Source organism: Numenius arquata, chromosome 2 (genome assembly GCF_964106895.1).
Source record: "Numenius arquata chromosome 2, bNumArq3.hap1.1, whole genome shotgun sequence".
NCBI lineage: Eukaryota > Metazoa > Chordata > Aves > Charadriiformes > Scolopacidae > Numenius > Numenius arquata.
In genome coordinates this window covers 111,949,137-111,976,028 of record NC_133577.1, presented here as the reverse complement: position 1 = coordinate 111,976,028, position 26,892 = coordinate 111,949,137, and the positions used below count along the sequence as shown (strand labels likewise).

Genomic DNA, 26,892 nt, shown 5'->3' with positions numbered 1-26,892 from the left:
TTTAATAATGACGGTTAGGGGAATATCGTAAGCAAATACAAACAGCATTAACAGCTATTCAGCAAATGTAACAAATATTCAGCATTAACATTCTGATGACTTTAGAAGAGTCTTCCTCAGACTCGTACAACATCGCCACATTTACTCCCCCCCCTGCCCTGAGATGCCTGCATCAAGACTAAATTATAGGAGAGGGGAGATTTTCAACACAAGGAATTCACTCCTCTGGGGGTAAATCAAACTGGGTGAAAATAAATTGTTTTCTCACATTAAAAAAAGGCTGAAATACTTTTACCAGAAACGATTTATTCTTTTTCTATACTTTTTCTGTAGAAGTGTCATTAGTTCCAAGATTTTTTTTTTCCCATGAAATATATACCACATTTGGCTCACTTATGTTTTTCAGACATTCTTTAGTATAAGTATGTTAGAGTTTGGCAGCCGAACTGCATGTTGCATCTGTCTACAGAGATTGCATTTCACTCCCTCACACGCTCTCTATGGAAACACGTAAGCAAAACCACAGCAAGGGCATCCCACCATAAAGCCCTCCCTCTTTGACTTAGTCTAGATCTGGTAAAATCTATAGTAAAATCATAGAATGGTTAGAGTTGGAAGGGACCTTAAAGATCATCTAGTTCCCACCCCCCTGCCATGGGCAGGGACACCTCCCACTAGACCAGGTTGCACATAAAACTATGGAAAGACAAGTATTCTATGTTGTACTATTTTCAATTTTCATGGTGGGTTTTTTTTTTTGTATGCTATCGCTCTTTCCAACTTTGCTCTAAAGCTGACTTCCGAATGAGGTCAGATTTAAACCTTGCACTTGCTGGGATTGCTTTTTCATCTTTCCTAAGAAGGAACAGGGCCTTTGCTATCCTCATGACTTTATGGACTGGAAAGAAAAAATAATAAAAATGACAAAATATTGAAAGCTGAGGCAGGCAACGAAGCCCTGAGACAGCACCGGCTATGAAGGTACTACCGAGACAATGTCACTCTTCAGAATGGGGAAGAAACACGCAGAATGCTCTCGACTAAGAAAAATACCGAAAACCACCCTGAACGTCCCAAAACACCCCGCCGCTGGCCTGTACCCCCGCTCCTCCCGCCGGCGGGGCCTCCTGGCCTCGCCCCCCGCCCCGGCTAACGGCCCGGGGCACCGGGCGGCCGCCAACCGCCCACAGCTGCGCGCGCGGGGCGGTTTAACGTTCCTCCCCGCGCTTCAAGGCCGCTCCCAGGCGACCCGGGGGTGTTTCAGGAGGAGACCGCGGCACCACCCGCCCTTTCGGAAGCCACCGGCACCCCCGCGGCAGAGGCGGCGGCCCAACCCCGCCCCGCTCCCTCCCAGCCACCGGCCGCGGGGCGGGGGGAAGGCCCCAGCCGGGTGCCTCCGCAGGGCACAGGGCTCCCGGTGGCGCCCTCCGACCCGGCCATAGCCCAACGAAGGGGCCCGGTAGCGGCCTCCCCGCTCCCCCTCAAACACGACCGTTACCTCCCGCCTCAGCCCGGCCCGCACTCACTCACCGCCCGGCGCCCACGTGGCCGCCCCGCAGAGGGCGCCGGCAGGAGGTGGTGGTGGGGACAGAGACAGCCCCCTGCCACGTGACCCACGTGCCAGCCATGTTAGGTGTGGGCAGAGCAACCCCTCGCCAGCAAAAACGCTCTCAGGCGGCTGCCAAATACAAATGGCGGCTGAGTCTGAAGCCCCTATGGGGCCCGTAGCCTGCCCGCTCTCATGATGGCGGCGGCGCGCGAGGCCGGCCGGCATTGCTTCCCCTGCCGGCTCCCTGCCCCGCCCCCCGCCCAGTTCTCTGCGCACGCGGGAGGCTCCCATTGGCCCGCAGCGTGGCGAGCGCCCGTTGGACCACGTCCCTCCGGCTCCCCTGCCTCCGCCAACCAGCGCCTGCGGCCGGAGCCTGCGTGGGGCTGACGCGGAAATCTGAATGGAGCTCGCGGGCCGGTTGCTACGGGGGCCGGGGCGGGGCCAGCGCGCTGCGCGCCGCCGGCGCTGCCCTGGCTGAGGCGGGCTCGGTGCGGCGGCTGGGCCGGCCCCGCTCCCGCTCCCCCTCCCCGCCGCTCCCCCGCGCCCTCGCCATGGGGCCCGGACCCGCGTCTCGCCCGGGCCAGCCGCCGCTGTCCGTGGCGTTCTGCGCTGCCCTCTTGATGCTACTGCTGCCGCCGCCCTCCCTGGGCGCTGGCGAGCGGCGACGCCTGGCGTGCTCCACCTGCCGGGGCATTGTGGACAGGTTCAACCAGGTGGGCGGTGGGGCCGGAGGGGGGCGGCGGGAGGCCTCGCTGTGAGGCAGGGGGCGGGAGGCGGGGGTCCCCCGGCCGCGGGGTCTCGCCGGGCAGCCTGAGGCGCAGCGGCGCAGGCCGCTCCCCGCCCGCCGCTCCGAGGGGGCAGCCCCCGGGCTGCGGGGCCGTGGCCGGTGCGGAGGGGTGGCGGGCCCGCGGCTGGGCGGCTTTCCGCCTCCTCGGCCGAACCGGTGTGCCGTGAGGGTCCGCGGCCGGTCAAGCCGGTTTGCTGCTTGCCTCGGTGACAGCCCGTAGTCCTTGGGTCGGCAGGACACGGAGCTCCTCGGGGGTTGCTGTCAAAGGTATTTTAGTGCTTTAGTGCAAAAAGGCTGGCTGTGCTGTGCTGGCTGTAGCACTCCATGAGGAGTGCTAATGGAAAGCATCATTCCCTAAAATTCTGTGTCTGTTGCCACTTGTAACAGGCCTAGGCTGTGGCACAGTGCGTTCAGGGGAGGCAACAAGGGGCTGCTTTGGCTTGTGGCAGGTGCTTACCGCTGCCTGTACATGTATTCGCTGGCGTAGGCTTGGTCGATCTGTGGAGATTTTGTGCAAGGTGTGGTTTGGTCAGCACTGGTGCAGCTCGGGGAAGTTGTGCTGATCACGGTGAATTATCCTGTTGTGTGGTTTAAGTTGCAGCATGGTGAAGACTGGGCGAAGTACTGTCAAAACTGGATGAAGTAGAGGTTCTGATCAACCGGTTAATAAAGTTCTTGAGAACTTAAAGGAGAAGGGTATAAAGTCTCATACATGTATGTTTTTTTGACATAAACCAAGATTCTAACAAGGCCTTGTTTATACGTTATGAAAATTGAGTCACGTTACGTTATCACCTACGCTTTCTCACCTCTTGTGTTATGAGCAATAGCTTCTTTCATGTAACAATTTGATCAGAAGCTTCAGAGCTTTACTGAAGTTTCTGCACAGCACTTCTCACAATTTTCATATAAACATTCAATATTACCCTTAATTTTTTGTTATAAACAAAACCTATGTAACTTACGTTCTCTTGGTACTTTTCATTTGCAGGGATTAGCAGATACAGCTAAAAAGAACTTTGGTGGTGGAAACACTGCTTGGGAAGAGAAGACATTGTCAAAGTATGAGTCCAGGTAAGCTGTCTCAGTACTTCTTGTTCAGCTACATTTCATGTCCAGTGTGCGTAACTTCATCGTATCGGTGTTTGTCTGGAACTTAAATATTGAATGTTGCGGCTAAAGTTTCACATGCCCAAGCCTTAAATTCTTACTGATTAAAATGTGGCAGATTACACTGTAAGTACAGATTGCAGTAAAGACTGAAACCCTGTATCAATTTGTCTTTATATGCCTTTATTTGTCTTGTTTCTGAAAACAACAAAAGTTAATACTGTTATTGGTCATAGAAGTTTTTTCTATTTACCCATTACAGTCCCAAATAATGATTTAAAATAATGGTCAGTAGTTGATTGTTGTAAAAGGTGTGGAGTACTGCAGTACTTGTTTTACAGTTAAAGCAGTATCTCCTCCCTAAAGTCGTCACTATTTCAGTGCCAAACAGAAAAATAGAAGTGCAGATTACTGTACTCTTTTGTATATATGTTTGATTACTGATAAAAGTGATACGAAGTCTTTCTTCCAAATTTCAAATTCACTTTTTAATCTTATTTGGAGCATTGAGATGTAAGGATGGGATTTCTGAACCTCAGTTACTGTGAGCTTCATGGGCTTGTATCAGGTATTAGTAATATCTGAGATTTATGGTTCAATGTAAGAGAAAAACACTGCACTACAAATTTGCTGGGAAGCTAAAAATGTATCAAACCTCCTACAATCTGTAAACACAATAAATTCAAACAAACCAAGGTGGTTCTTGTTGTCATCCTAATTTTTTTTTGGTTGAAGTACTGTTCATTAATTCTTTATTTTGATATTTGCTTTGTTTTGGAACTAATTCAGAATGCATCATAAACTGATAAAGTATTCTAGGCTGAAGTCTAGCTTCTCTGTCATATCTTGAGTGTTGTCAAATGTTTAAATTAGACTTACGACTTTAATTCTCTGCTTGTAGTGAAATTCGTCTTGTGGAGATCATAGAGAATCTGTGTGACAGTAGTAACTTTGAATGTAACAACATGGTAGAAGAGCATGAAGAACAAATAGAGAAATGGTGGTTCAAACTGTAAGTATGAATTTTTTTGTGGAGATCTTTGTGTGGATAAGTTATCTAAGAGAATAAACTACTATTGTTAAATCTTGTGCCTGAACAATAGCAGTATGGGTAATTCTTCATTATCCTTCAAGAGTTGCTATTGGGTACAGCTGGCTTCAGGCTGACTCTTGATAGCATGTGCCACTCTACAGTGTTCTTTTTCATTTTCGTTTCCAGAAGTGTTGCACCAAAACGTTCAGTCTGGCTTCTCATACACTATCTCCTTAGTTACCAGTGGGCTGTTGAGGCAAACTAACATTTGCCTCTGTAATAAACTTTGGGGTTTGTTACCCTTTTTGTTTTCTTTTGTCATAAGACTCTTTGGCAAGGGACTCTTTGGTTCTTGTGGGTTTTTTGTTTGTTTTTCCTGAAACATTATTTTGTCCTGTCAATCAAGAAATAGTTGATACTAATAAATTTAGAAGTTGGATCTCTTGAGGGTGGTAGTGTAGCAGCTGACTTTTCTACCTGCCTACTGAGCTAGCCTGCGATTTCTATTATAACTACGGTTTTCATATACCACTGTAAAATATAATTAGTACAAGGATGGCATTGTAGCATTTAAATATCTTAAGATCCTTTTTTAAATTCAAATCGTGTTTCTTCTAAGTATTTTTTACTTCTTTAGATTGTCAGCACTGCTAGTCAGCTAGAATTCAATAGAGTGAACTACCGTTATTACCACTTCATCACTGGATAAGGATTTTTGATAACCCACTTGGCTCTTAATGACCGCTTTATTGCCTTATCCCTTTACCTAACTATACAGGATTGTGTATACATTAACATGCCAATTGAAGGAAAGGTGAGCTGTGCAACTCAGAATAAACTAGCTCATTCTCTGAAGCTGTCTTAAATTGGCAGAACTGAAAGAAATGGATCTTAAACTAGAGAATTAGAACAATTGATTAGTGCAATTGGTTAGCTTTTGCCTCCTGTCTTTTAACCTACAATATCGAATTGTCATTCAGTTTCTGTGGTAGTTTCCAAAGACAGTTTCTTTGTCTATGGATGCCTTAGATCTTTTTTCACTTATTGTAACATTACCTGCAGTACTCAGTAAATTTACTTTTCAGGGCCTGAGCCTTGGAGTCAATAAGGTCAGATGTAATAGTTTAGAAAGAGAAGCTGTACATGCCTCAGTAGTTGCTGAAGACTTCTGCCAGACTACAGAATTTCTAAACCTTTCCTTTATTAAAGTTTTTGAGATTTCAGTATTGGTGTGATATTGAGAACTGTGAATTGTCATTCAGAACTGTAGTAGTTCTCATGCTTGCTTGCAAAATAATACCTAGGATTTCTTTGTTAATGGGAGGTATATTCTAATGCTAGAGTAGCACAAAGCTAACTTAATGTATCTTTAAAAAAAAAATCCTTTTAAATAATACTTGATTCGTGCTAAAAAAGGGGAGACATTTTGACCAGCACCCTATCGTGAAGTCAGGTTGGCAAGAATTTGAGCAAACGTTAATATCTGTCCTGGGTTATCTTCTGTATAGTTGAGATAAACACAGACATTATCTTTAAGAGGAAGACTTAAGTAAGACTGTCTAAACTATATATAAGCCTTCTCTAAAACGAAGGTGGTTAAAAAAAAAAGGGGGGGGGAAAGGGGTGTATCAAACGTTTTTCATAAATATCATCTATAAAATTTGAGTAGAGTCTGTTAATAGTATTGTAGTTTAAAAGGTAAAATAATATCAAGTTGGAGGACTTTTAGAAATTGGTTCCTGAAATAAGGTCGTCTTCAGAACAGGAAAAAAAAAAGTTTTAATCTGTCATGTGCAATAGATTTCTCTACTGTGTTGTGCAGTTGTGTAAATTGGCTTTTGAAGAACCTTCATTCTTTTTATATTATATTTATATCATTCTATTTATGTTATTTATACAGAAAGAAGAAGTATCCTGATTTGTTTAAATGGTTTTGCATAGAAACAATAGAAGTTTGCTGCCCTGCTGGAACTTATGGACCAGATTGCCTTGGTAATTTTTCATTTGAAAAATCCAGTAGCAGATAAGTTCTTCTTACCTGTTCGTTTCAGTCTTTCATAACATGGACAAATACATAAAGTATGATATTTTGAGACAGCAACTGTTGAGTAGTATGTACTTGCCTGCTGCCTGATGGTTAGGCAGCTGCCTTGTGAGCATCCTGCCTGAAGAAGTCTTCTGGCCATGAAATAATGTACAGAACTATCAAGGGTGCTTACATGTGCAGAATCCATCTGATCTCATGCTCACATCCACACCTGACCCACGCTTAAAGGATATCTGTGACATCAAGTCTATTGTTTAGGTGACCTTTCAGAAGATACATAAACAACAGTCCTTGACTAGTTTCATGAGTAAAACAGCCAAAACAGTGTTGGGGATTAAACGAAGAAATGCACAGCTGAGGATTTGTTAAAAAGGCAATGGGAGAAATTGGATAAAAGTAAGGGCTTTGATGCAAAAGTGATAAAGGAGGTATTTTTGCCGTTGAAGTTTATGTGATTGATAAACTTCTAAAACCTTGCACCTTGTTAGAGATGAGCTTTGGCCTCCTATATTGTTAAAAATGAAGTGCCAATTCCCAGTATTGATCTAAATGATTGCTATTAACTTTTTCTAACTGCAGTATGGGCATTCTTTGAAATCCAGATTACATAAAGGTACCAACTTTAGCCAGGAAAGTAGGAAAATAGATAAAATTCTAAGCCATGGTGCTTACCCAAAATTAAATTTATAACTGAACATTCCTGGAGATTGTTTTGAGTTCCTCTTATACTTGAATATGTTACTGAGCAATCCTTGTTGCAAACCTTTTGGTTGTTCTCAAGGTAAAAAATATTCTGGAAATTATATCCTGGTTTAGTGCAACTATTTTTATTTTTTTTTAATGTTTTACTGTCTGAAGAGGGAGGGAGGGACTTCAGGTGCCTGTGGCTGAGAATAGGGATTTATTTCCTTTAACAACTGATTTATATATTTGATCCTTTTTAGCTTGTCGTGGTGGATCAGAAAGACCTTGCCATGGAAATGGTCACTGTGATGGTGATGGTACCCGAGGTGGAGATGGCTCATGTAGCTGCAACAAGGAGTATACGGGAGATTTTTGTTTGGACTGTTCTAACGGTTACTTCAGTACCTTGAGAAATGAGACACATTCTGTTTGTACAGGTAATGAAGTCTTTGACACATGCTTAGATCTTTGTCTCCCTTCTTCAGTTTTTGTAAAGAAAACTAGAAACAGTTTAAACTGACAAATGTAAAAACAAAAATAGGTAAAATTTGGTCACTCAGCTTTAACCATATGTTTGGTGGAATTCTAAGGATTTACTAAGCTGTACTTCCAGGTGCCCCTTGCTTTTTCATTTTTTTTTATTTTTGCTGCTTTAAGTTAAGAGGCAGAATTCAACTTTGTCATGAGGGAGGTGGGAAGGAAGAGCAAGCTTTGGGTCCCCATTTTCCCCCCCAGTATTGTATGAAAATCTTAAGCTGCAGTTGCTGCATAGTGGACTACTTTGGAAGCCAGGTTTTCCTCATGTCTCATTTAAGCTCTAGCTGGAGTAAAGCATGGAAATAGCTGATCTGTACTGTTGACTATATACGTTCCAGTTAAGTATGTCTAAGCTTAATTTTGAAACAAAGTCAGGTTGTAGGAATAAACTTTTTCAGTTGGTCAGATTTTCATCTGGTTTACATCTTGAATGAGATTCAGCAGCAACCAAATCCTGAGCATGGGGTCTAAGAAGATTGATTTTAAACAGTGTTGGTTTTTTTACCTGGCTGTGTAGTAATTCTTCTGCATGATTTGTTTTATTTTACAATATATAGCATGCATATGTTATATATTGCATGTTGTATATGCATGTAATATATATATATAAAGTATATATATTATACATATACAACTGGATTTCTTGTATGTTTCTTTGTGAAAGTTCTTCAGATGAGTACCACTTCACACATTGCTCTCAAAGCTAATTGCAAATGAAGTACTCTAAGGTTTTTGTTAGGTGGGAGTGCTGAGTCTGTGCTGTCCCAACCCTGAGCAGCTGAGCAAAGTTTACCTTCTTGATCTCTTCTTTCCAAATATTTCGAATTGGACCTGTGACTTCTAGTCACTAGAATTTCATGGCACTGTTTTAAGTGGTGTAGATGACTGGAGTTGCCAGGTTTGGATTTCTGGGGTTTTGGGGGTTTTGGTGTGTGAGGTTTTTTGTTGTGTTTTTTTGAGGGGGTTAGTTTTGGTTTTGTTTTGTGGGTTTTTTTGTAGGATAGAGCTACTTTTATTTTTGTAAATGATATCTCCATAAAGTCAAGATTTAATCTTGTGAATGGTAGGGCCAAGCTACTAAAATATGATAGCTTCCAGTGAATCCTAAATAAGGTTTTCTTTGAGAATTTGTGTGCCCAAACTTGTCTTGGAATCTCCCAACAAAGCTCAGATTGTAGTTTTCTCTTATCTCAGCCTGCCATGCTGCCTGTAAAACTTGTACTGGTTCAAGTAACAAGGACTGCCGAGACTGTAAAGAAGGATGGATTAAAAATGAAGAATCAGCTTGTGTGGGTGAGTAATGCTAGGTAGACTTCAAACAGGTTTTGCCGCAACATCGGCTAATGAGATTAGATGACATCACATTGAGTTTTACAGTATTTTATGGAAGTGTTCTGTCAGTTTAGATTTCTGTAGTTTGTAGTCTCTTTCTTCCTAACTTGTTTCACATTGCAAGAAAGCAGTATTTCCTCCCCACTGATCCCCTGATGATTATACACAGTGAACGGTTTGATAGAGACAAGTATCTTCTTAGTTTAGTGGAATACAGGTAGCAGCAAGTGGGGTGCTCCATTTAAGACACATTTTTTTTTGTTTATTTGAATGCTAAGCAATGTCCTGCTCTTGATTTAAACTATTTTGTAAACTACTGGAAGATTCTTGTCAGCTTATCTACATATTTTGTAGTGGTTGCGCAATTGTCTTCACGTTACTCAATGTTTATAAATGCTCAGCCCTAATAGAATTCTAGCATTTCATGTAAAGCCAGCTGTACTAAGGTTTCCTGTTACTGGGGAGAAATACCAGGAGTCATCAAGCTCAGTAGTTCCATTAGTCTTTTAGCTATTTCTAGCTTAGCATTTCTATTGGTTTATGAGGAGATACGTATGGAACACTGAAGGAAAAACCCAAATATTAAAATACTCTCACATGCGGGACTGGGCTAGGAGGAGAGTAACACATTTTGTTTAACTGGTTATATTTGACCCGTTAAAGAACCTTAACATAATGCTTGGAAATAATATCTTAGAAGTTATGTGAACACTGCTACTTTTCAAAAGTGCTAATGACAACTAAGATTTGAGTTGCACCTACTGCCATACCTGCTTAGACAGCTGTTAAGCACTTCAAGAGGGTTTTTAAGATACTCCAGTATTGTCTCCTGTACAGCTGTTTTTTTTCCAAATAATCAGTGCAACCGATCAAGTATAAATTAATTAAGTAATCAGTAGGAATGATGTGTGCAGCAACAGGATGAGATAGATAGTAAGACCAGGCTGGATGGGGCTTTGAGCAACCTGGTCTAGTGGGAGGTGTCCCTGCCCACGGCAGGGGGGTTGGAACTAGATGATCTTTAAGGTCCCTTCCAACTCTAACCATTCTGTGATTCTAAGGGGACTGAAATAGACTTTCTCTGTCCAAATTTCTTAGTTATGAGTACTGTCGTGCCCTTTCCTTGAATTCACAAGACTAGCATGTTTTAACTTCCCAGGTAGAACTGGTTTTCAGCTTGGCTGGTCCTAACCATAACTTGGCTTTCTCCAATTTGCTTTGTGTAGAAAACTAAGCAATGTATGTGTGTGCATTTGTGTAATTCTTTTTTTAATACTTTAAGGAGGTCCATAGCTTGGTAATATAGGAGGAGAGAAGTCAACAGTATTCTAGAAGAGCAGTCTTTGTGCTTATTTGTTATGCTATTTGCATAGAAAGCATAAACACATGCAAAACACTGACTTGAAAATGACAAGGATGGCAGGTATTCTGGAAATTTTATTTAATTTTATCTCTTGAATTTCTGATACATCTGTTACTGTCATCGATAAACAGTTTTGATTTGTTCATGTCAGTTTAAGCTGAACCTAACAGTATATAAGTTACCATGTTACTTTTTTGTCTAACATGTTGCATATCTGATCCGAAACTCATTGTAACAATTACTTTAATTGCACTCAGTTTAAGTTCATAGATTCTGTGAAGCGCACCTTCCGCTCACTGTGCACGGCCTGGCGGGGGAAAGTCCCCGTTTTGGGGAGTCAGCCCCAAATTGGGAGGGGAAAAGGAGAAGGGGCAGCCTTTGAAAATGCTTTTACATCTTCATGAGAGACTGAAGGGGAGGGCAAGTTTTTAAATCTTGTCTATAAATAGGATTTATAGAAAGTTCTTTTTCTCAAAGCATAGCAATTAAGTATTAATCTTGCTATTTAATAATGACTTCTTTTAGGTAACTTGTCACTTTTTATCTTTCAGATTTAGATGAGTGTGCTACTTCTCCTTGCAAAGATCACCAGTATTGTTTAAACACAGATGGATCTTTCTCATGCAAAGGTTTCTTTTTAAGCTGCTGTTGTACTTTATCTCTAGCATTAGATTAGGAGTCTTGAAGATAATGCCAGAAAGGGTGTGATACCAGGCACTTAGTACAATGTGGACTGGTCCTTACTGGGCATGGGGTGGATGAAGCTTTAGACCTTTCTTATGAGGAAGGCAAGAGATATCTGGTTATTTCTACTCTGCTCTCATGAGACCCCACCTGGAGTACTGCGTTCAGCTCTGGGGCCCCCAACATAAGAAAGACATGGACCTGTTGCAGTGAGTCCAGGGGAGAGCCATGAAAATGACTGAGGGGCTGGAGCACCTCTCCTATAAGCACAGGCTGAGAGAGTTGGAATTGTTCAGCCTGGAGAAGAGAAGGCTCCAGGGAGACATTATAGCATCCTTCCAGTACCTGAAGGGGGCCTACAGGAGAGATGGGGAGGGACTCTTTATCAGGAAGTGTAGCAATAGGACGAGGGGTAATGGTTTTGAACTGAAAGAGGGGAGATTTAGATATATTAGGAAGATTTTTTTTTTACTGTGAGGGTAGTGAGACACTGGAACAGGTTGCCCAGAGAAGTTGGAGAAGTTCAAGGCCAGGTTGGATGAAGCTTTGAGCAACCTGGTCTAGTGGGCGGTGTCCCTGCCTATGGCAGGGGGAGTGGGACTAGATGATCCTTAAGGTCCTTTCTAACCCCCAAACTATTCTATGATTTCTTGTGTGGATAAGCTGGCTAACTTTAAGGGTGGTGCTTTAAATCTCAGATTTATTAATTTTTATGCTTAAAATATTTTATTCTTAGCATGTGATGCCAGCTGTGTAGGTTGCACAGGGGAAGGTTCTGACAAGTGTAAGACCTGCGCGTCTGGATACGTGAAGGAAGATGAAAAGTGTACAGGTTGGTGGATTTAGCAGTACATGATAGAACACCAGGTAGTTCACTTGTTTGTCTGCTTGTTTTCAAGCCTATCAAAATGAACCCAGTCTTTCTGGTATTGGCAGCAAAGACTTTCTTTATAACTTCCTTTATATTATTGAGTTAACGTGCATGGTAAGGCTTAAAGGTGAAACACTCCTTCAAAAGGGACAAAGTATTTTATAGTGGGTTCAGGAAGCAAATACATGAGTCTCTTGTCAGTTACCTACAGATTCATTAGAAGTGTGCATCTGTATTCATTTTGTAACAATGGGGGATTCTGTTGTCTTTCTGTTAATCCATTAATGTCCAAGTTCAAATGATAATTTATAGTGAATTGTCACATGTAAAATGATAGGAAAAAGAGTGAAATTAGAATTACTCTGTGGGGAAGAGCAGAAGGTACGCATGATCTTAAGTAGCTGTTAACCATAATGATGTAGTATTTATAGGCTCCTTTAGTTGTACCTTGATGGTATCAATAGAAAATTATTATCGGAAATCTTCAGTAGGTTAAGACGAGTGCCATTGCTTAATTCATTTCCCCACACAGGGGCTTGCAAAACATAAAAAACCCATTAGTATCTGAATAAATTTGAAACAGTATAAATCATGAAGAACCATAACAGATTATTTTAACAGAAGTCAAATCTGTTGCAGCAGCATTCTGCTCCTCAGTGATTTCTATATTTGAATAGAATTTTGTTTATATGACTGGGCACAAGTAAGTTTTATAACAAAATAATAGCAGTGGACTTTTTCTTTCCCACTCCCGTCTCTAGATATAGATGAATGTAACCTTCCTGAAAAGGCCTGCATGAAGGAGAATCAAGACTGTGTTAATACTTCAGGTAGTTACAAGTGTGTATGTTCAGAAGGGTTTGAAGATAAGGATGGAACATGTGTTCAAACTGTAAAAACAGGCAAGTGGCTGTTTTAAAATATGCTATATCGACAACCTGGTGGTATATTTCTGACTAAGGGTGTAGTTGCTTGTAAATGGTACCTGAAGGATGCCTACAAGAAAGCTGGAGAGGGACATTTTACAAGGGCATGTAGTGATAGGATGAGGGGCGATGGCTTCAAACTGTAAGAGGGGAGATTTAGATTAGATATTAGGAAGAAATTTTTCACTGTGAGGGTGGTGAGGCACTGGAACAGGTTGCCCAGGGAAGTTGTGGATGCCCCATCCCTGGAAGTGTTCAAGGCCTGGCTGGATGGGGTTTTGAGCAACCTGGTGTAGTGGGAGGTGTCCCTGCCCATGGCAGGGGGTGGGAACTAGGTGATCCTTAAGGTTCCTTCCAACTCAAACCGTTCTATGATTCTGTGAAACTCTTCTGTATAATTTCTCGTCTTCCTGCAGCTGTGGTCTGTGTCAAGTAGTTTGTGGTGTAGGCCATGTTCTGGCATGCATGTTTTCTTGCTTAAAGACTGTGGGGTGTTTTAAGTATCCTGTTCTTGGGTTGATATTCTTTTGCTTAACTCAGAGTTGGTTTTGTAATTCACTTAAGTCTCTGGCTTCCTTCCATAAAGTGAACTAGCAAATTACTGCTACCATAAAACGGAGGTCTTCTTCCTCCTCGCTGTTTTCCTTTATTGTTAATTCTAACCACTTAAGGATTTATCTGATTGCATAAAGCTGCTTCAATTCACTGAAATCTCAAAAAACTAAGTAGAATACTTTTTGCTGGATAAGCAAGCTGAACTTTTTTATTTTGTGATCACACAAGTGCCAGAGCTGGTGTGAAGGTGAATATGGAGAAGAACTCCATCTTTTAGTAGTAGGGAACTGCTTAGCTTGACTTAGACTATACCTCCAGTCAAGAAATTAAAGTGTAATTTGATCTAGGATGTATGACACGTTATGGACAGAATTATGTTCATTAGTCTTTCATTACTCTGTCTAGTCTTTTGCTTTTGGTTTGTGGGTTTTTTGGTTTTTTTTACAATTCCATAGTGAAAGACAGGATTATTTTGTAATAAAGGGCATAGGAGAATAGATAAGAGACACTCAATTTCATACCTTTATTTTCTTTTTACTTCTTAGCTTGTTTATGGGTAGTCTTTTACAAGACTACTTTTTTATCTTGTACTAATAAATTGTTAAATCTATGTAGTATTGCTACTCAAGGCCATTCAGTTCAGACCTGATACTCTCAGTACTCACTGTTATTAGTCCTTTAAAATCAGTTGTATATCTTTCCTGTGCAGATACCCAGGATATCAGTTACTATGGTTTTTAATGTGGCCTGACGTTTTGTGAGAGTAAAAGCAAAATTGAAAATTGACAAAATTGGCTCAGTTTTTTTCTTAGATTAATGCTTTTACCAATATAATAAAATTGCTCTGCTTTTTTTGAAAGCTGTTTTAACATCTGAACTGAGCAGTCTGTAGAAAATAATTCTGAGTAATACTTGATTTTTTTTTGTTTTCAAATACCAGACTTTTTTCTAGCAGTTCATGTGGAAAGGAGAAAGTTCACTGTGAATAGCTGAAAGTGAAAGCTTAGAGTAGAAATAGCTGTGCTGCTTTTATCTTCCACTAACAATATCATACCAGTTTATTTGAAATGTTTTGTTTGCATCAAAAAAAATTTAAAAAAATTATAAGCTTAGAATAGGAGGATGGTGCAAGTAGCTTTTCTGTCTGGCTTTATTGCTTGTCTGGTCTTGATAAATAAGTTTATTTGGATTTCTTTTTAAGCAATTCCTAATGTCAAGAACTATATGGTATATTTAATAATACAATTGTATTCTAATTATGATACTTAATTTCACAGGAGAGGAAGTAAAGAGTGAGACAACTGAGCCTTCACCTACTGGACATGATGACTTATGATATGCATTCAGAACCAAAAGACATTCCTATCTGAAGTTTTAAATTATTGGACTAAGCCCCTGTAGCTAAGATACTGTGGAAATGGTATTAAATATGCAGATTGCCATTAAGATTTTGTTTTTTTAAATGGTGATAAACTGCTCTTTAAGCTGCATTTCTTTATTCTTAAATGCCACTTTTTATATAATTCTTTAAGAACAACATTCTAGATGGGTAAGTATAAAATTTGAATTAACATAACGTTGTACCCAGCAATTGTAAACAATTTGCAGGTTTCTCATCCTAGTGCCTACTGAAAACTATCACCATTTGGAAGGAATTAGTTGCACTTCATAAATCAAGGAAAATTTAGACTGAAGTTTGGAGTTTCTTGACATGTAAATATTTCTGTAACTGAAATACAGCTTTTAGAAATTGTCAAAGGGAATCTCTTTGGGGGGAAGTGATATTCCCTTAAACAAAATAGAATGCATAATACTGCATTCAATAAAAGTTTATTTTGTTGGAATGTGCCTTAAAATTTTTTAAGATGTTAATACCTTGCTGTGTTGTCATGTCTATTTTTTACTTGTGCAGTGAAAAAAAGAAACAAAGCAAACAAACAAGCAAACAAAACCCACAGAAAAACCCCACAAGCCCCCAGAACTTTTTCAGCACTGTATTTCAGTTCAGTGCTGAACTCCAGCACTCAGTTGTGCTGGAATGGTGGAAAAAAAAAAAAAAAAAAAAAAAACCACGACACCAAAACCGTACAAAAAAACCCCAAAGCTACAAATAAAAAACCACCACTCTCCCACCCCTCTCCATACACACACTTTCATCGAAAGGAGAAATCATGTGAAACAACTTTCCAAAGGTAGGTAGACAAGTCTTTCTTCCAGGTACTTGCATTAAGTATGTAAATTAGCTTATACAGCGATGAAAAGTAAGTTTGGCTAACACCTGCACTCAGTGGCTCACACTGGTTTATGAATAATCTCTCAAATTGATGAAAACATGACTTTCACTAGAGTCTACTGCTCCATGTAGTAGCTTCCTGTCTTTTTCAGAGCGAGCATACCACAATCAATTTCTTTTGTTGTTTCTTGTGCCATTTCAGTGGGAAAGAAAAGCACAGCATAGACACAACTTCCTATGTGTTGTCCCTAAGCTTAAAGGCAAGTATAAGAGCTAAAATTGGTATATTCTGCAGGACGGTCACAACTGTAAGTAAGCTAAGGACCATCCAGGTGCAGTATTTAAAGCTCTGATGGAAGCGAGTAATGGAATACACTGAGGTAGTGAATACAGGGAGGATAAATAGGGATTAAAGACTACAGCTGAAAAGGGCATAGTTTAGGCTTGCCTTGAAGCTATAAACAGTACCGTGAGGTAAGTGGCAATAAAAAGGGTATGAATAAGAGTTACCTGTTGAGCAGGGGAGGCTAAACACCTTCTGAATACTTCTGAAGACTTCTTTGTTCAGACTAAGTCACAGTTCAGTTTGGGAACAGTGCATGTGGGATTTGTATGTGCAATAGATATTTATGTGAATATTGTACAAAAAAGGATTCTTTTGGATTCTTATGTTAAAAGCTGTCTAAGCGGATCTTGTGAGCAGTAGTTTAAATACCCAATGGTATTAAAGAAAACTGTTACAGATACTTTAAGTTATTTTTCTTCCACAATTATAGATGTTTCTTACTTTGCCAGTATGAGAATGAAAACTTTAGTGTTTCCCCAGCTGTAATTGCTGGAGATGGGCCTATATGCCACAGATGTTTCATGTTATAGGGTAGGTGTTGTGTTTAATAAGTGCTAAATTAAAAGAAGGGAAAAGTAGGCAGTTTGGGGAGCAGAGGGAATACAACTTGGGATCTTCAGGCTCTTTTATTAAGGGTGTAGCCAGTTATGGTAATATTAGGCCTTAATGATCTTACAGGAGCGTAGCTTGTCTTTGCTGCTCAGTCACTGGCACTTAACTCCCTGGTGTTCCAGATGATGGTCCAGATGGTCCTTGTTAATAGTAACATGAAATGTCAGTTTTGTTTAGAAACTATCACCACTTCAAACTCAACAGAATTGTCTCTCCAGTACAAATTCATCTATTAGTGTTTCAAGCCTGAAATAATGCTTCCTCATATAAAGAAGAACTTGCTATTCTGACTTCCCTTCAAGTTATTTGGGACTTGGGGGCCGGGGGGGGAATACATGATGAATTTCTTAGCTGCATTGTGGAAGCATTTGATTTCCATTTCCTTCTTCTCCAAGCTCTGGATGAAAAGCCCTAACTGAATTCGTCCTAGTTAAGCTCAACTCTAGGATGAAGTAATGAAAAACAAAAACTTCAAGAATTTGTTTTTCTCTAGTGATAGAGAGGAGAAGCTCTTCCTAGCCTGACCTGCAAAAGTAATGAGAGTAGTCTGATAGAACCAAACTGCTGTTCAGTGTGGAGAATACCGTTTTCAGCTTTCTATTACCACAATAGAACCACCAGAGTGTTGTTCCCTAGGAAACGCGTGGATGTGATACCTGGGCGTTAGGAGTCACTAATATCTTTTTCTCAGTCCTCCCACTCCCTCACACCCCAATTATTAGCACGTATGACTCTGCATTAAATTATTGTGGATAAGCTTGGTAAGTCAGGAGTCCAGAAAGGTAGATTCAAATGTTTAGAGCTTTCCCTGAATGAATATTGACCAAGTTATGTACTTAATAAATATTTAACACTATGCTGCTGCCTGATGCTCTCTCAATACAGAGCTTCTAAATAGTTAGTCCTATTGTTTTATATGGCATCTTCATTTTACTTCTTCAGACTGTAATTATTGCTCTGTTTTAGAGGTTGGAACTAAAAATTGTTTTGACTGAATTTATTTTTTTTCCCCTCTGTCTTTAATAGAGTAGGGGCCAGACTTTTAGTTGTCTTGGGTTTTGCCACTCAGAATGAGCATTGAAGGGGATGGGGGAACAGGATTTAAACTGATAAGCAGAAACTGGCAATGCTGGTCAAGTTCTTTGTGTTAACCAAACCAGTCCAGGGTGTGAATGCTTTCTACTGGATGTTTTTAGTTCTAAACAGTTAACAAGTGAACTGTTTCCATTAAATTTTACATTACATTGGAAGGAGATCTGGTTAGGTAGTACAAGACTTTCTACTTACAGTTGTCTGGAAATACAGATCTCGTGTCCAACTATGTGATTATGTTGGTAAACACCTCAGAAGTAATCTGAGATATCCAACAAACAAGATCTGTGCCTTAATGAAGTGTTGGTTAGGTACTTTTGTCATAAATACCAAGGTGAACCTTGAACTTCTAGATTCGCACCTTTTATTTTGTAAACTTCATACTGTGTGGTATCTAATTAGAAATGGCATCACTTTTGCAATGGGAAATACACTATTCAGTACTGTCTAGGCATTTTGAAGGACAAGGTTCTCTTGTTATGTTATAGCTGGACTCCACAAAAGGTCCAGGAACAGTTCCCAGGAGAAAGCAAACCTACAGACCTGCATGTTTCAATTAAAGCTCTAAACAAGGCCAGGAAAGCAGTCTCAAGTACGCAGCATGTAGACCACAATCCTCCTGCAGCGTCTAAACTTAGGAATCAAAGTACGTGCTGAAATGTTTTCATATTCTTTGGTTTGAATTCCCAGCATGTCTATCATAGGCACAGAGTTCTGTGCAAAGTATAATATTCTCCATTCATAAATATGATAAAAGAAGTTTGTTTTGCAGAATAACTTGATGATTTAGGTAATTCAGGAAGCTAGAGATCACCTGAAAGGGTTCAAATCACAATCTTCTTTCTCAGGAGAGGTGCCAAAGCCCATAGGTTATAGACAAGATCAGGACACAGGTCCCTGTGAAATATATGGGATACATTGTACAAACACAACACTATCTTTCCTTTTATGGTTGATGAGGACTGATCATACATCGTCCTGGTATGTATGGGAGAGGTACACAGCACAACGTTAGGCATACAAATAATTCACACTTGCCTTAACAAGTGACTGAAAAGAATGCATGGGGAGGAAAAAAAAAAAGCCTTAAAAAAAACCAACAACCAAGCAATCCTGGATCATTTACAGAGTTTATATTATTGCTATATCAGTCCTAGCTGGTCTCCTGATACCCCTCACCCTCTTCCTTCTGTCCATCAGTCTGCTATGGGTTATTTTTTGAGGTTATATTTTGTCTGTTCTGAAAGGAAACTACTGAGGTTATTCAAAGCAACTGCCGCCTCTTTTTTTTTTTTTTTTCTTCTTTGGATCAAAATGGGATTTTCCTCATCTTTTTCAGCAACTTCACACCATGTCTAATTTTTCGGTTTCAGTTCCAATGTTAATCCAAATACAATCTGCAGATAGAGCTCAAATATTTGCAAGAATCTTGTTTTTTTCTCAGATTTCTTTTGGAATTAGATTTTAATGGATGCTAATGTAGTAGTCTTTCTCTTGTACTAGTGTATTTGATTTTCTCTCTTATTTGAAAATACCTTTGAAATTGTATTTTAGTTGCATTAGACCTCTTTTTTGTAGCCTGTCTTGATTTTAACTTTTTTGTTTTTTAAAAGATATTCAAGTTAATATTTCTTGTCACAGGACTGGAATGTTAAAACTTAATTTCTAGTTTACCGATTGTTCTTTGTGGCACACATAGCTACATGTAAAGTAGTTGAGATAACAGGCATGTCCTTATTACCCTGTCTTTGTTGAATTTCTTGGGGGCAAAGGGAAGAGTTGCTGTTGGTCCTATTGAATCTAGGCCTCTTAAACCAAGATTCTGGAAGGTAGAGGAATCTGCTGGGAGATGGGAGTCCTAGACCTGGATTTATTTCTCCTGCTTCCTGAGCGTGCTCTAACGGCTTACGTTAACTACCAGCTAGATGGGCAAGGCTACGTCTGGCCACATATCAAAAGAGCAGAGCGAGCTCACATGAGTTTGTGTGTTCTTTTAGGTGTGTGTTTGGGTGGTTTGGTTGTGGGTTTTTTTTTGTTTGTGGGTTTTTGTTTTTTGTTTGTTTGTTTAGAAAATGAGTATCCTTTATCAGTAGGCACAATTTACTGATCCTGATTCATGCACCCAAGTTCTGTAGGAAGATTGAAAAGTCAAACTCATTCATGTCCTGGGTGGCAGAGGTTTGAGGAGTGTTTTTTGACTAGGAGTACATATTCAGCTTGCTGAACTTCGGCTATCTAGAATGTAGATGTCAAAGTCTGGCTCAGTTGTTTGATAGTTGCTATTAGAAGAGATTACAGCTGTTGCTGGCACCTGCTCACACCTAGTAGGTGCTGGGCTCCTGAAGTGGAATCTAGAAGTCCACATTGCAGAGGGTACGATTACAAGAAAATACCAAATGTTCCACTCCACTCCTGGCACAGTGCGATGTCCTGTACCTTGAGCTAAGCTGGGCCTGGTCTGGCCTAGCATCAGCTTGCTTTGCTAGTATGGTATTATGACCATGAGCTTGTCAGGGAGGCTTACAAAGTCAAATTGGAGAGGTGGTAAACTCAAAATAAACTTTATTCTAACCAAAATTGTTTAGCAGAGAACCAACTAAATATGAAGTTGATCAAAATTGTTCAATACTGACAACACTAGTAACCCACAGGTTCAGGATGTACAAGGAATTAATAAGGCACAACCAATTCAAGAATTCTTAAACCTTAGAAATGAGGATTCAACATGCACACAGTCGCTCACCTATAAGATGAGGGCTCTCAACCTCAAGGAGTTTCCTTGGGCGTCATCTCAACCCAAGGGGAGAGTCCCTGACTGCGACTGCAGACCTGCTGCTCCAAGGAGGACCAACTCAGTTTACCCTCCAGGGGGGCTCCGTGTATACCCTAGTTGGATCTGATCTGTGGTCATACATGGTCACGTCAGCTCCCATTGACTGAGGGCCATAACTTCCTTTATCCCTTGACCCAGGTGTATACATGACCATAGTCACCAAACCAAGGGGGGTGTGTGTGTCATAGTCAGCGCTTGCTCAAGGAGTGTACATGACAATAGTGTAAAGGCACAAAAAAGTAAGGATGTAGCAGTCCTAAAGCCCGCCCCCCCCAGTCTTTTATCAGGGCAGATGCACCTGCCCCAGAGCTGCAGGTTCTGATTACACCAACTCTGGTTGTCCATTAAACTTGGACTGTAAGGAAATTAGTGACCTGTCTCCTAAATGCATCTGAGACCCAGTTAACTCTTCCACACTTACACTTGCTGCAGCCAGAATTCATTCTGTCACTTGACCAAAATTGACCTCTGACACTGCCAAGAATATAAGCCAAATGAGTTTCTGAGGTGACAAAATCACAGAATGGTTGAGGGTAGAATTGTGCATTCAGAGGTTGTCTAGGCTGACAACCCTGCTTAAAGCAGGGTCAGCTGGAGCAGGACCTTGTTGCTCAGGAGCATGTTTACTTGCATTTTTAATATCTCCAGGAATGGAGACTCAACACCCTTGCCATCTTCATGTTCTCAGGAACCGATCAGATGATCAAGAATGGATTTGCCCTCCACAGCACTCATGGATGCATCCCATCAGTCCCCATGGGCTTATTGTCTGCCCAGTTTATTTAAATGTTCTCTGATCTGATTCTCCTCCAGGTAAGTCTTCCTTGTTCCAGACATTCCCATGGGCCTGGGAATCCTGAAGGCAAATCTTAACAGTAGAGACCAAAGCAAAAAAACATACTGAGTACCTTGGCCTTTTGTGTGTCCTTTGTCACCTGGTCCCCTGCCCATAGTAGTGGACTCATGTTTTCTGCTGCCTTTCATTTGCTGTAGACATGTCTGTAGCAGCCCTTGATGATCTTCAAATCCCTTGCTGGTTCTACTCCATGTGGGCTTTGGCTTTCTTGACCTAGACCTTCATGCTGAGACTGCTTCTGTATTCCTCCTGGGTCACCTGCCCCTATTTCCGCCTCGTGTGGGTTTTTTTGTCTTGAGTTTAGTCAGGAGTTCCTCATTCAATCATGCTGGCTTCCTGCCAACTTTACTTGCTTTCCCACACATCAGCGTTGGAGAAGTGATCATTGAAAAGCAACAAATTCACCTGGACCCTTCTTCTGTCTAGAACCGTCTGCCTTAGCTTTCCTTCCAAGCAGGTCTCTGAACAGGTCAAGGTCTACTCTCCTGACATCAAGGGTTTATGATCCTGCTTTTTGCTTTGTTGGCAAAATGGTATTTGTTTACACTAGTTGGTCTGCTGCCGAGGTAAAAATATTGTCTCTCTACTGATGCTTTTTTGTTGAATTTGATCCTCCTAATTTAGCCTTTGTCAGTAGGGAAACTATGCTCTTTGGGGCTTGAGGATCATCTCTTTGGTTTGCTTTTATTAGAGTCATGCCCTGCTCCTCACCCATTCCCCAGGTTGCATCATAGCATTTGGTTTGTCAGATCCACATCTACTGCTGCATCCACTAGTGCAGAAACTGCTTGAGGAGTAGCTGGAAAGTTGTGCAGCTAGGAGAAACGTTCCTCTGTTGCTAAATTCTTCTGTATTCACAGAGCATTGTAAGCCTGGGGTGGGCGGGGAAGGAAAAAAAGTTTGATTTCTTACTGTCTGTAAGATGAATGCTCAGGTTAGGCTTGTTAATGTTGGGACAATCATCTTTAAATACACCATGTGGCTGCTATGTTGATATTTCTAAGCATATTTGAGAAATCATTATGGATACGTTGGTGATCTGCGATGTCCATGTAGTATAATCTATCATTTTGGTAGCTTATGTATACAATAACTTCAAATTTTCTGTCCTCTTTTTGAGAGATTTTGTACCTGGACTAAGCATATTTATCTTCCTTGAGGAAAAAAGAAGAGGCACCTTGAATTAAATCAGTTCTGCTTCACATTAATTTTTTTCAGTGTCTTCTAGGAATCTAGCCTGGATACTGTTTTTGCCCATTCTGTTTACCTGTAAGAAGTTAGTTCTAATTAAAAAAAAAAAAAAAAAAAAAACCACAAACTTTTTTTTTTTCCTTTAATATTTCTTAGTTCTAAAAAAAAAAAAAGTTGGGCTTTTTTTTTTTTTTTTTTTAATAAAGGAAGAGGAAGGAGATGGACACGCTTTAAAATCAAAACATAAGGTGGCCTACATATTGGGGTTTTTTGTTTTGCTTTGGTTTTTTCCTAGATAAAAAAGGCTGACCAAAAAAGGAATGTATGAATAAATTATTCAGTATTCTAACAGGAGAGACCTTGTGGGTCATGTTATTCTTCCTTTACTACTGTGAAATTATTCTCTCTGTGCAATTTAGAAATGCAGTATCTAATTACAAAGTTGTAATGTCTTTTCCATCATTCTCTATTATTTTATCCATCAGAACATATTGTCAGGTGCTTGTCTGTTAGTAATTCTTTTTAATGCGTAGCACAATAAAAAAGAACTCTCCTGCATGCAGCTGTGATGGTGGCCTCATTTGTTTGAGGTAAGGCACAGACACAAAAGATGGTCCCATATAAGATCTTTGCCTTGCAAAAGGTGGAAGGGGAACAGATTCAGGGAACTGAGACTCATCTTTGTCATTTAACATAACTAATTTACAGTTCTTCAGTTTGCTTGCAAATTTTTTGGTTCCTGGAGTAGACAGTGTCACATTTGCAAGCACTGAAGCAATGAAGACCAGATATTACCATTTAGAAAAGCATAACAGCTGACATTTTCATATGAAATGCAGTTATGTAAAGGAAATGGATAGCCATGACTCTTGGCAGCAATCAAACATAGTTTCAGTGCGAAGATCAACTTTAACTTGCTCTGAGGAAATTCAGAACTTTTGCTGTGTGAGTGCATCCCCTCAGTGACTTTGTAACCTAGTCTAAGGAAGTTATTGTTTCATTTACGTATCAAATAACAGCAAGGTTAGCTGTGGCCGCCCAGTGTTGGCAAATAGCAAGATCACGCATCACTGGGAATGGAAAAGAGGGAATGTGAGAAGTCATCACATGCATGAAGCAGCCACCAGGAAGGGGAGGCATGGTGCCTACCATTGATGGCAATCTCTTGGAGGTCTTTAATAATTTTGTCCAAGAGCCTGGATAGGAAGCGGCAGCTTCTCCTTAGTAATCAGGTCAGGAAATAAAGAATTGTATCTCAAACAGCATTTTAACATTTACTCATCTACACATTTAAATGCTTATGTTTATCAAGAAATGCTTTCATAGGTAGGCATATATAGACCTATGTACCATAGTATAGATAGACAAATACCTTCCAATTGAAGTACTTCATGACTTTGTATTTTTTTTTTATTATATATTATATATATGCAGTGGTTAAAATAAATTCTTCCTGCCTCATGTCAACTTTGCAACAAGAAATTTGATTGCAGCGTGAGCTGTAGAAGGTGGATAAACTCTTCCCCTGAGCTCGTAAGGGAGAAAGATGAGTCATTAAGACACAAGCTGTTCCATCTTTTAGGACATAATTCTGTTATCAATTCATTGCGCACTGTTCATGTTCAAAACAAACAGAGTGTCCCCAGAATAAGTTTTATTTTATGTTAAAGCTCTTCACACAGATGGTGTTTGATGGGCTATTTGACAAGACAGGCATCCTAATGGGACGACAGCTCTGGAATTCCTGTTGTTTGGGAAAGAGCGTTCTGTAGCAGGCATAGTGCGATGTTGCTTCAGGCGTTCCCTTTGTAGATGATGAATGTTAGTGCACAGCTGTTTGCCCCATGCGGGGACGCACAGCTGTGCTACGGCGGGAAAGGGGCCTGTCTGCGATGCTGTTTCAGTAGATGGTGCTGCGGATTTTCACAACTTTCACGTTGGCCAGCAGAGGGTACTCTTAAGCTTCCGAGAAGAAGTCGTTACACTGGCTGCTTCAGGAGGCCGCTGTCTCGAATACAGTTACGGTACTAAAGGGAGGGGGCAGAAATGTAGTATCTTTAGTTATATGGGCTTGATTGCACTTAAGTAAAACCGATTAATAGATCATATACTTCTTTGAATAAATCTTCTACAATGCTTTCTTTCCAAAAGCACAAACAACTGAGATCTTCTCAGTTGTATAAAATAACATGATCTTAGAAATGCGAAAATTCAGGTTAGGGGGCATTTCAGGATGTCATTTTTCCAACCATCTGCTGAGTGGGGTCATCTGTGAGGTTCGAGTAGCTCCCTTGCCCACTCTTGCAAACCTCTAAGGATGGAGACCACACAACCTCTTTTGGCAACTGTCCTCACTGTCAAAATGTTTTCCTGTATATTCAGGCTGAACCTGTCTTGTTCCAACTTACACCTGTCTTTTGCCCTCCTGCCATGCCCTGCTGCAAATCCTTGATCTACTGGCTCTGCTCCTGATTTTGCAGCCCAGGAGGCTGGTGGTCCTCTCTGGTGCCAGGTCACTGCTGGCTCACACTCATCTCCCTGCCCAGCAGGACCCCCAGGGCCTTTTCCACAGAGCTGCTCTCCAGCTGTCAGTTCCCAGTCTGTATCATTGCAAGGGGTTCTTCCTTCCAGAGCACAGGAATCTGGGTATCCTTGTAGAGTTTCATAAGGCTTCCGTCAGTCTATTCCTCTAGCTTGGCTAGATCCCAATTTTCTGTGAATTCTCATACTTACACATAATTTTCATTCAGATCAATAGTTCCACTGCCTTTAATAGAATAAATTACAAGTATAAAGCCTAAAAGTTTGTAGACTTGTGGCTTACAGACTTAAACATAAAGTTAATACAAGCAAAACTACAAAGTTAGGTCGTAGATTTCTAACCTATTCAGCAAACAACAGAGGAAGAGAGTTTTATCTTTTCTTTGAAAAATAATACTTCAGGAAGAAAAATAGTCTACATAGCTTACGTATCTCTTGTGTGATGTGATAGTCAAAGTGTAAGGTACAAATGCACAGCTCACTGTACTTGACAGGATGATGTAGACCTCATTGTAAGCAGGACCTTTATTTTTAAAAGCTCGTAATCTTTTGCTAAAAAACATATATATTCATCTGATTACTCATCTGTACACACAGAGTTTATTTAAAGCACAACTGTTGCTCCCTCGCTGGTTTTCAGTCTTCCCCTTTGCCAGTCAGCTATATCACCAGTTGTTCCTATTGCCTACAGCTGTATGTTTTCTGCAGATTAGAAGCAGAGCAATGAGGTAGCCAGAAACACCTGGAAGCTCTTCAAGATTCTTGCTGGCACATCTGGAGCTCCCAGGATCATCAGAGCACTGAGACTAATGGAACTACTTTTATGATCAATTTACAACCTGGCACCACCTGAACCAGATGAGTTTTAATGAAAGCTGATGACTCATTAGGCACAGTATTGTAGTGTTTTGTACAAGACCCTTGACTTGACACTACAGTCAATTAAATTCTACCTCTTTCTTCCCAAAACCTTGTGGAAATTCACTGGGCCAGTAAAAATATATGGTTTTGTGAAGGTCACAGTCTAGTCCACTTCCCCTTTTATTTAATTTTTTATGGTCTGATAGAAAAAGTAAGAGATTAGCGAGGAGGGAATTGGGTGCTGGAATATGTTAAGACCAGACAGTTAGCATTCTTTTGCCTGAAGAAAGGTGAGGTCAGTCTGCTTCTCCTTAGAGCTCTTTTATTTTTCCAGTTATCATCACTTAAATTTGCAATACTAAATTTTTTTTTAACTGTTCTTTGTCATTACCATGAAGACCATTCCAACCGTGTGAAAGAAATGCCAAATATAATAATTAGAAATTTAATTTCCGTTTAGTGTGAGGAATACACGTTGCTTCAAATGTAAAATCCTTATATACGTATTTTATATGTATACATGTATATGTGGTTTTATTTCATTTGGTTTGGGCACTCTTCAGAAGCAAGTAAATCCATGCAAATATACACATGTACATCCTTATTCAGGAAAGTTTGTAAAGCTTAAGTAGAATGTACTCAAAGCCAAACACATACGTGGTTCTCTTCCCATAAGAGTCTAGAGCACAGATCTTATGAGGAGCGGCTGAGGGAACTGGGGTTGTTGAGTCTGGAGAGAAGGAGCCTGAGGGGAGACCTTATTGCTCTCTACAATTACCTGAAAGAAGGTTGTAGCGAGGTGGGGGTTGGTCTCTTCTCCCAAGTAACAAGCCATAGGACAAGAGGAAA

The 26,892-nt window shown here is 40.7% G+C and overlaps 1 protein-coding gene across 1 annotated transcript; it reads left to right on the top strand.

The window, feature by feature from the left end:
• Positions 1-1,981: 1,981 nt before the first annotated feature.
• On the top strand, positions 1,982-15,354 carry CRELD2 (cysteine rich with EGF like domains 2). Its single transcript, XM_074168128.1, has 10 exons — positions 1,982-2,262; positions 3,328-3,410; positions 4,348-4,458; positions 6,380-6,471; positions 7,471-7,647; positions 8,942-9,040; positions 10,994-11,071; positions 11,863-11,958; positions 12,759-12,899; positions 14,756-15,354. The coding sequence occupies exons 1-10, from the start codon at positions 2,101-2,103 to the stop codon at positions 14,812-14,814; spliced, it is 1,098 nt and encodes a 365-aa protein (XP_074024229.1). The 5' UTR covers positions 1,982-2,100; the 3' UTR covers positions 14,815-15,354.
• Positions 15,355-26,892: the final 11,538 nt, after the last annotated feature.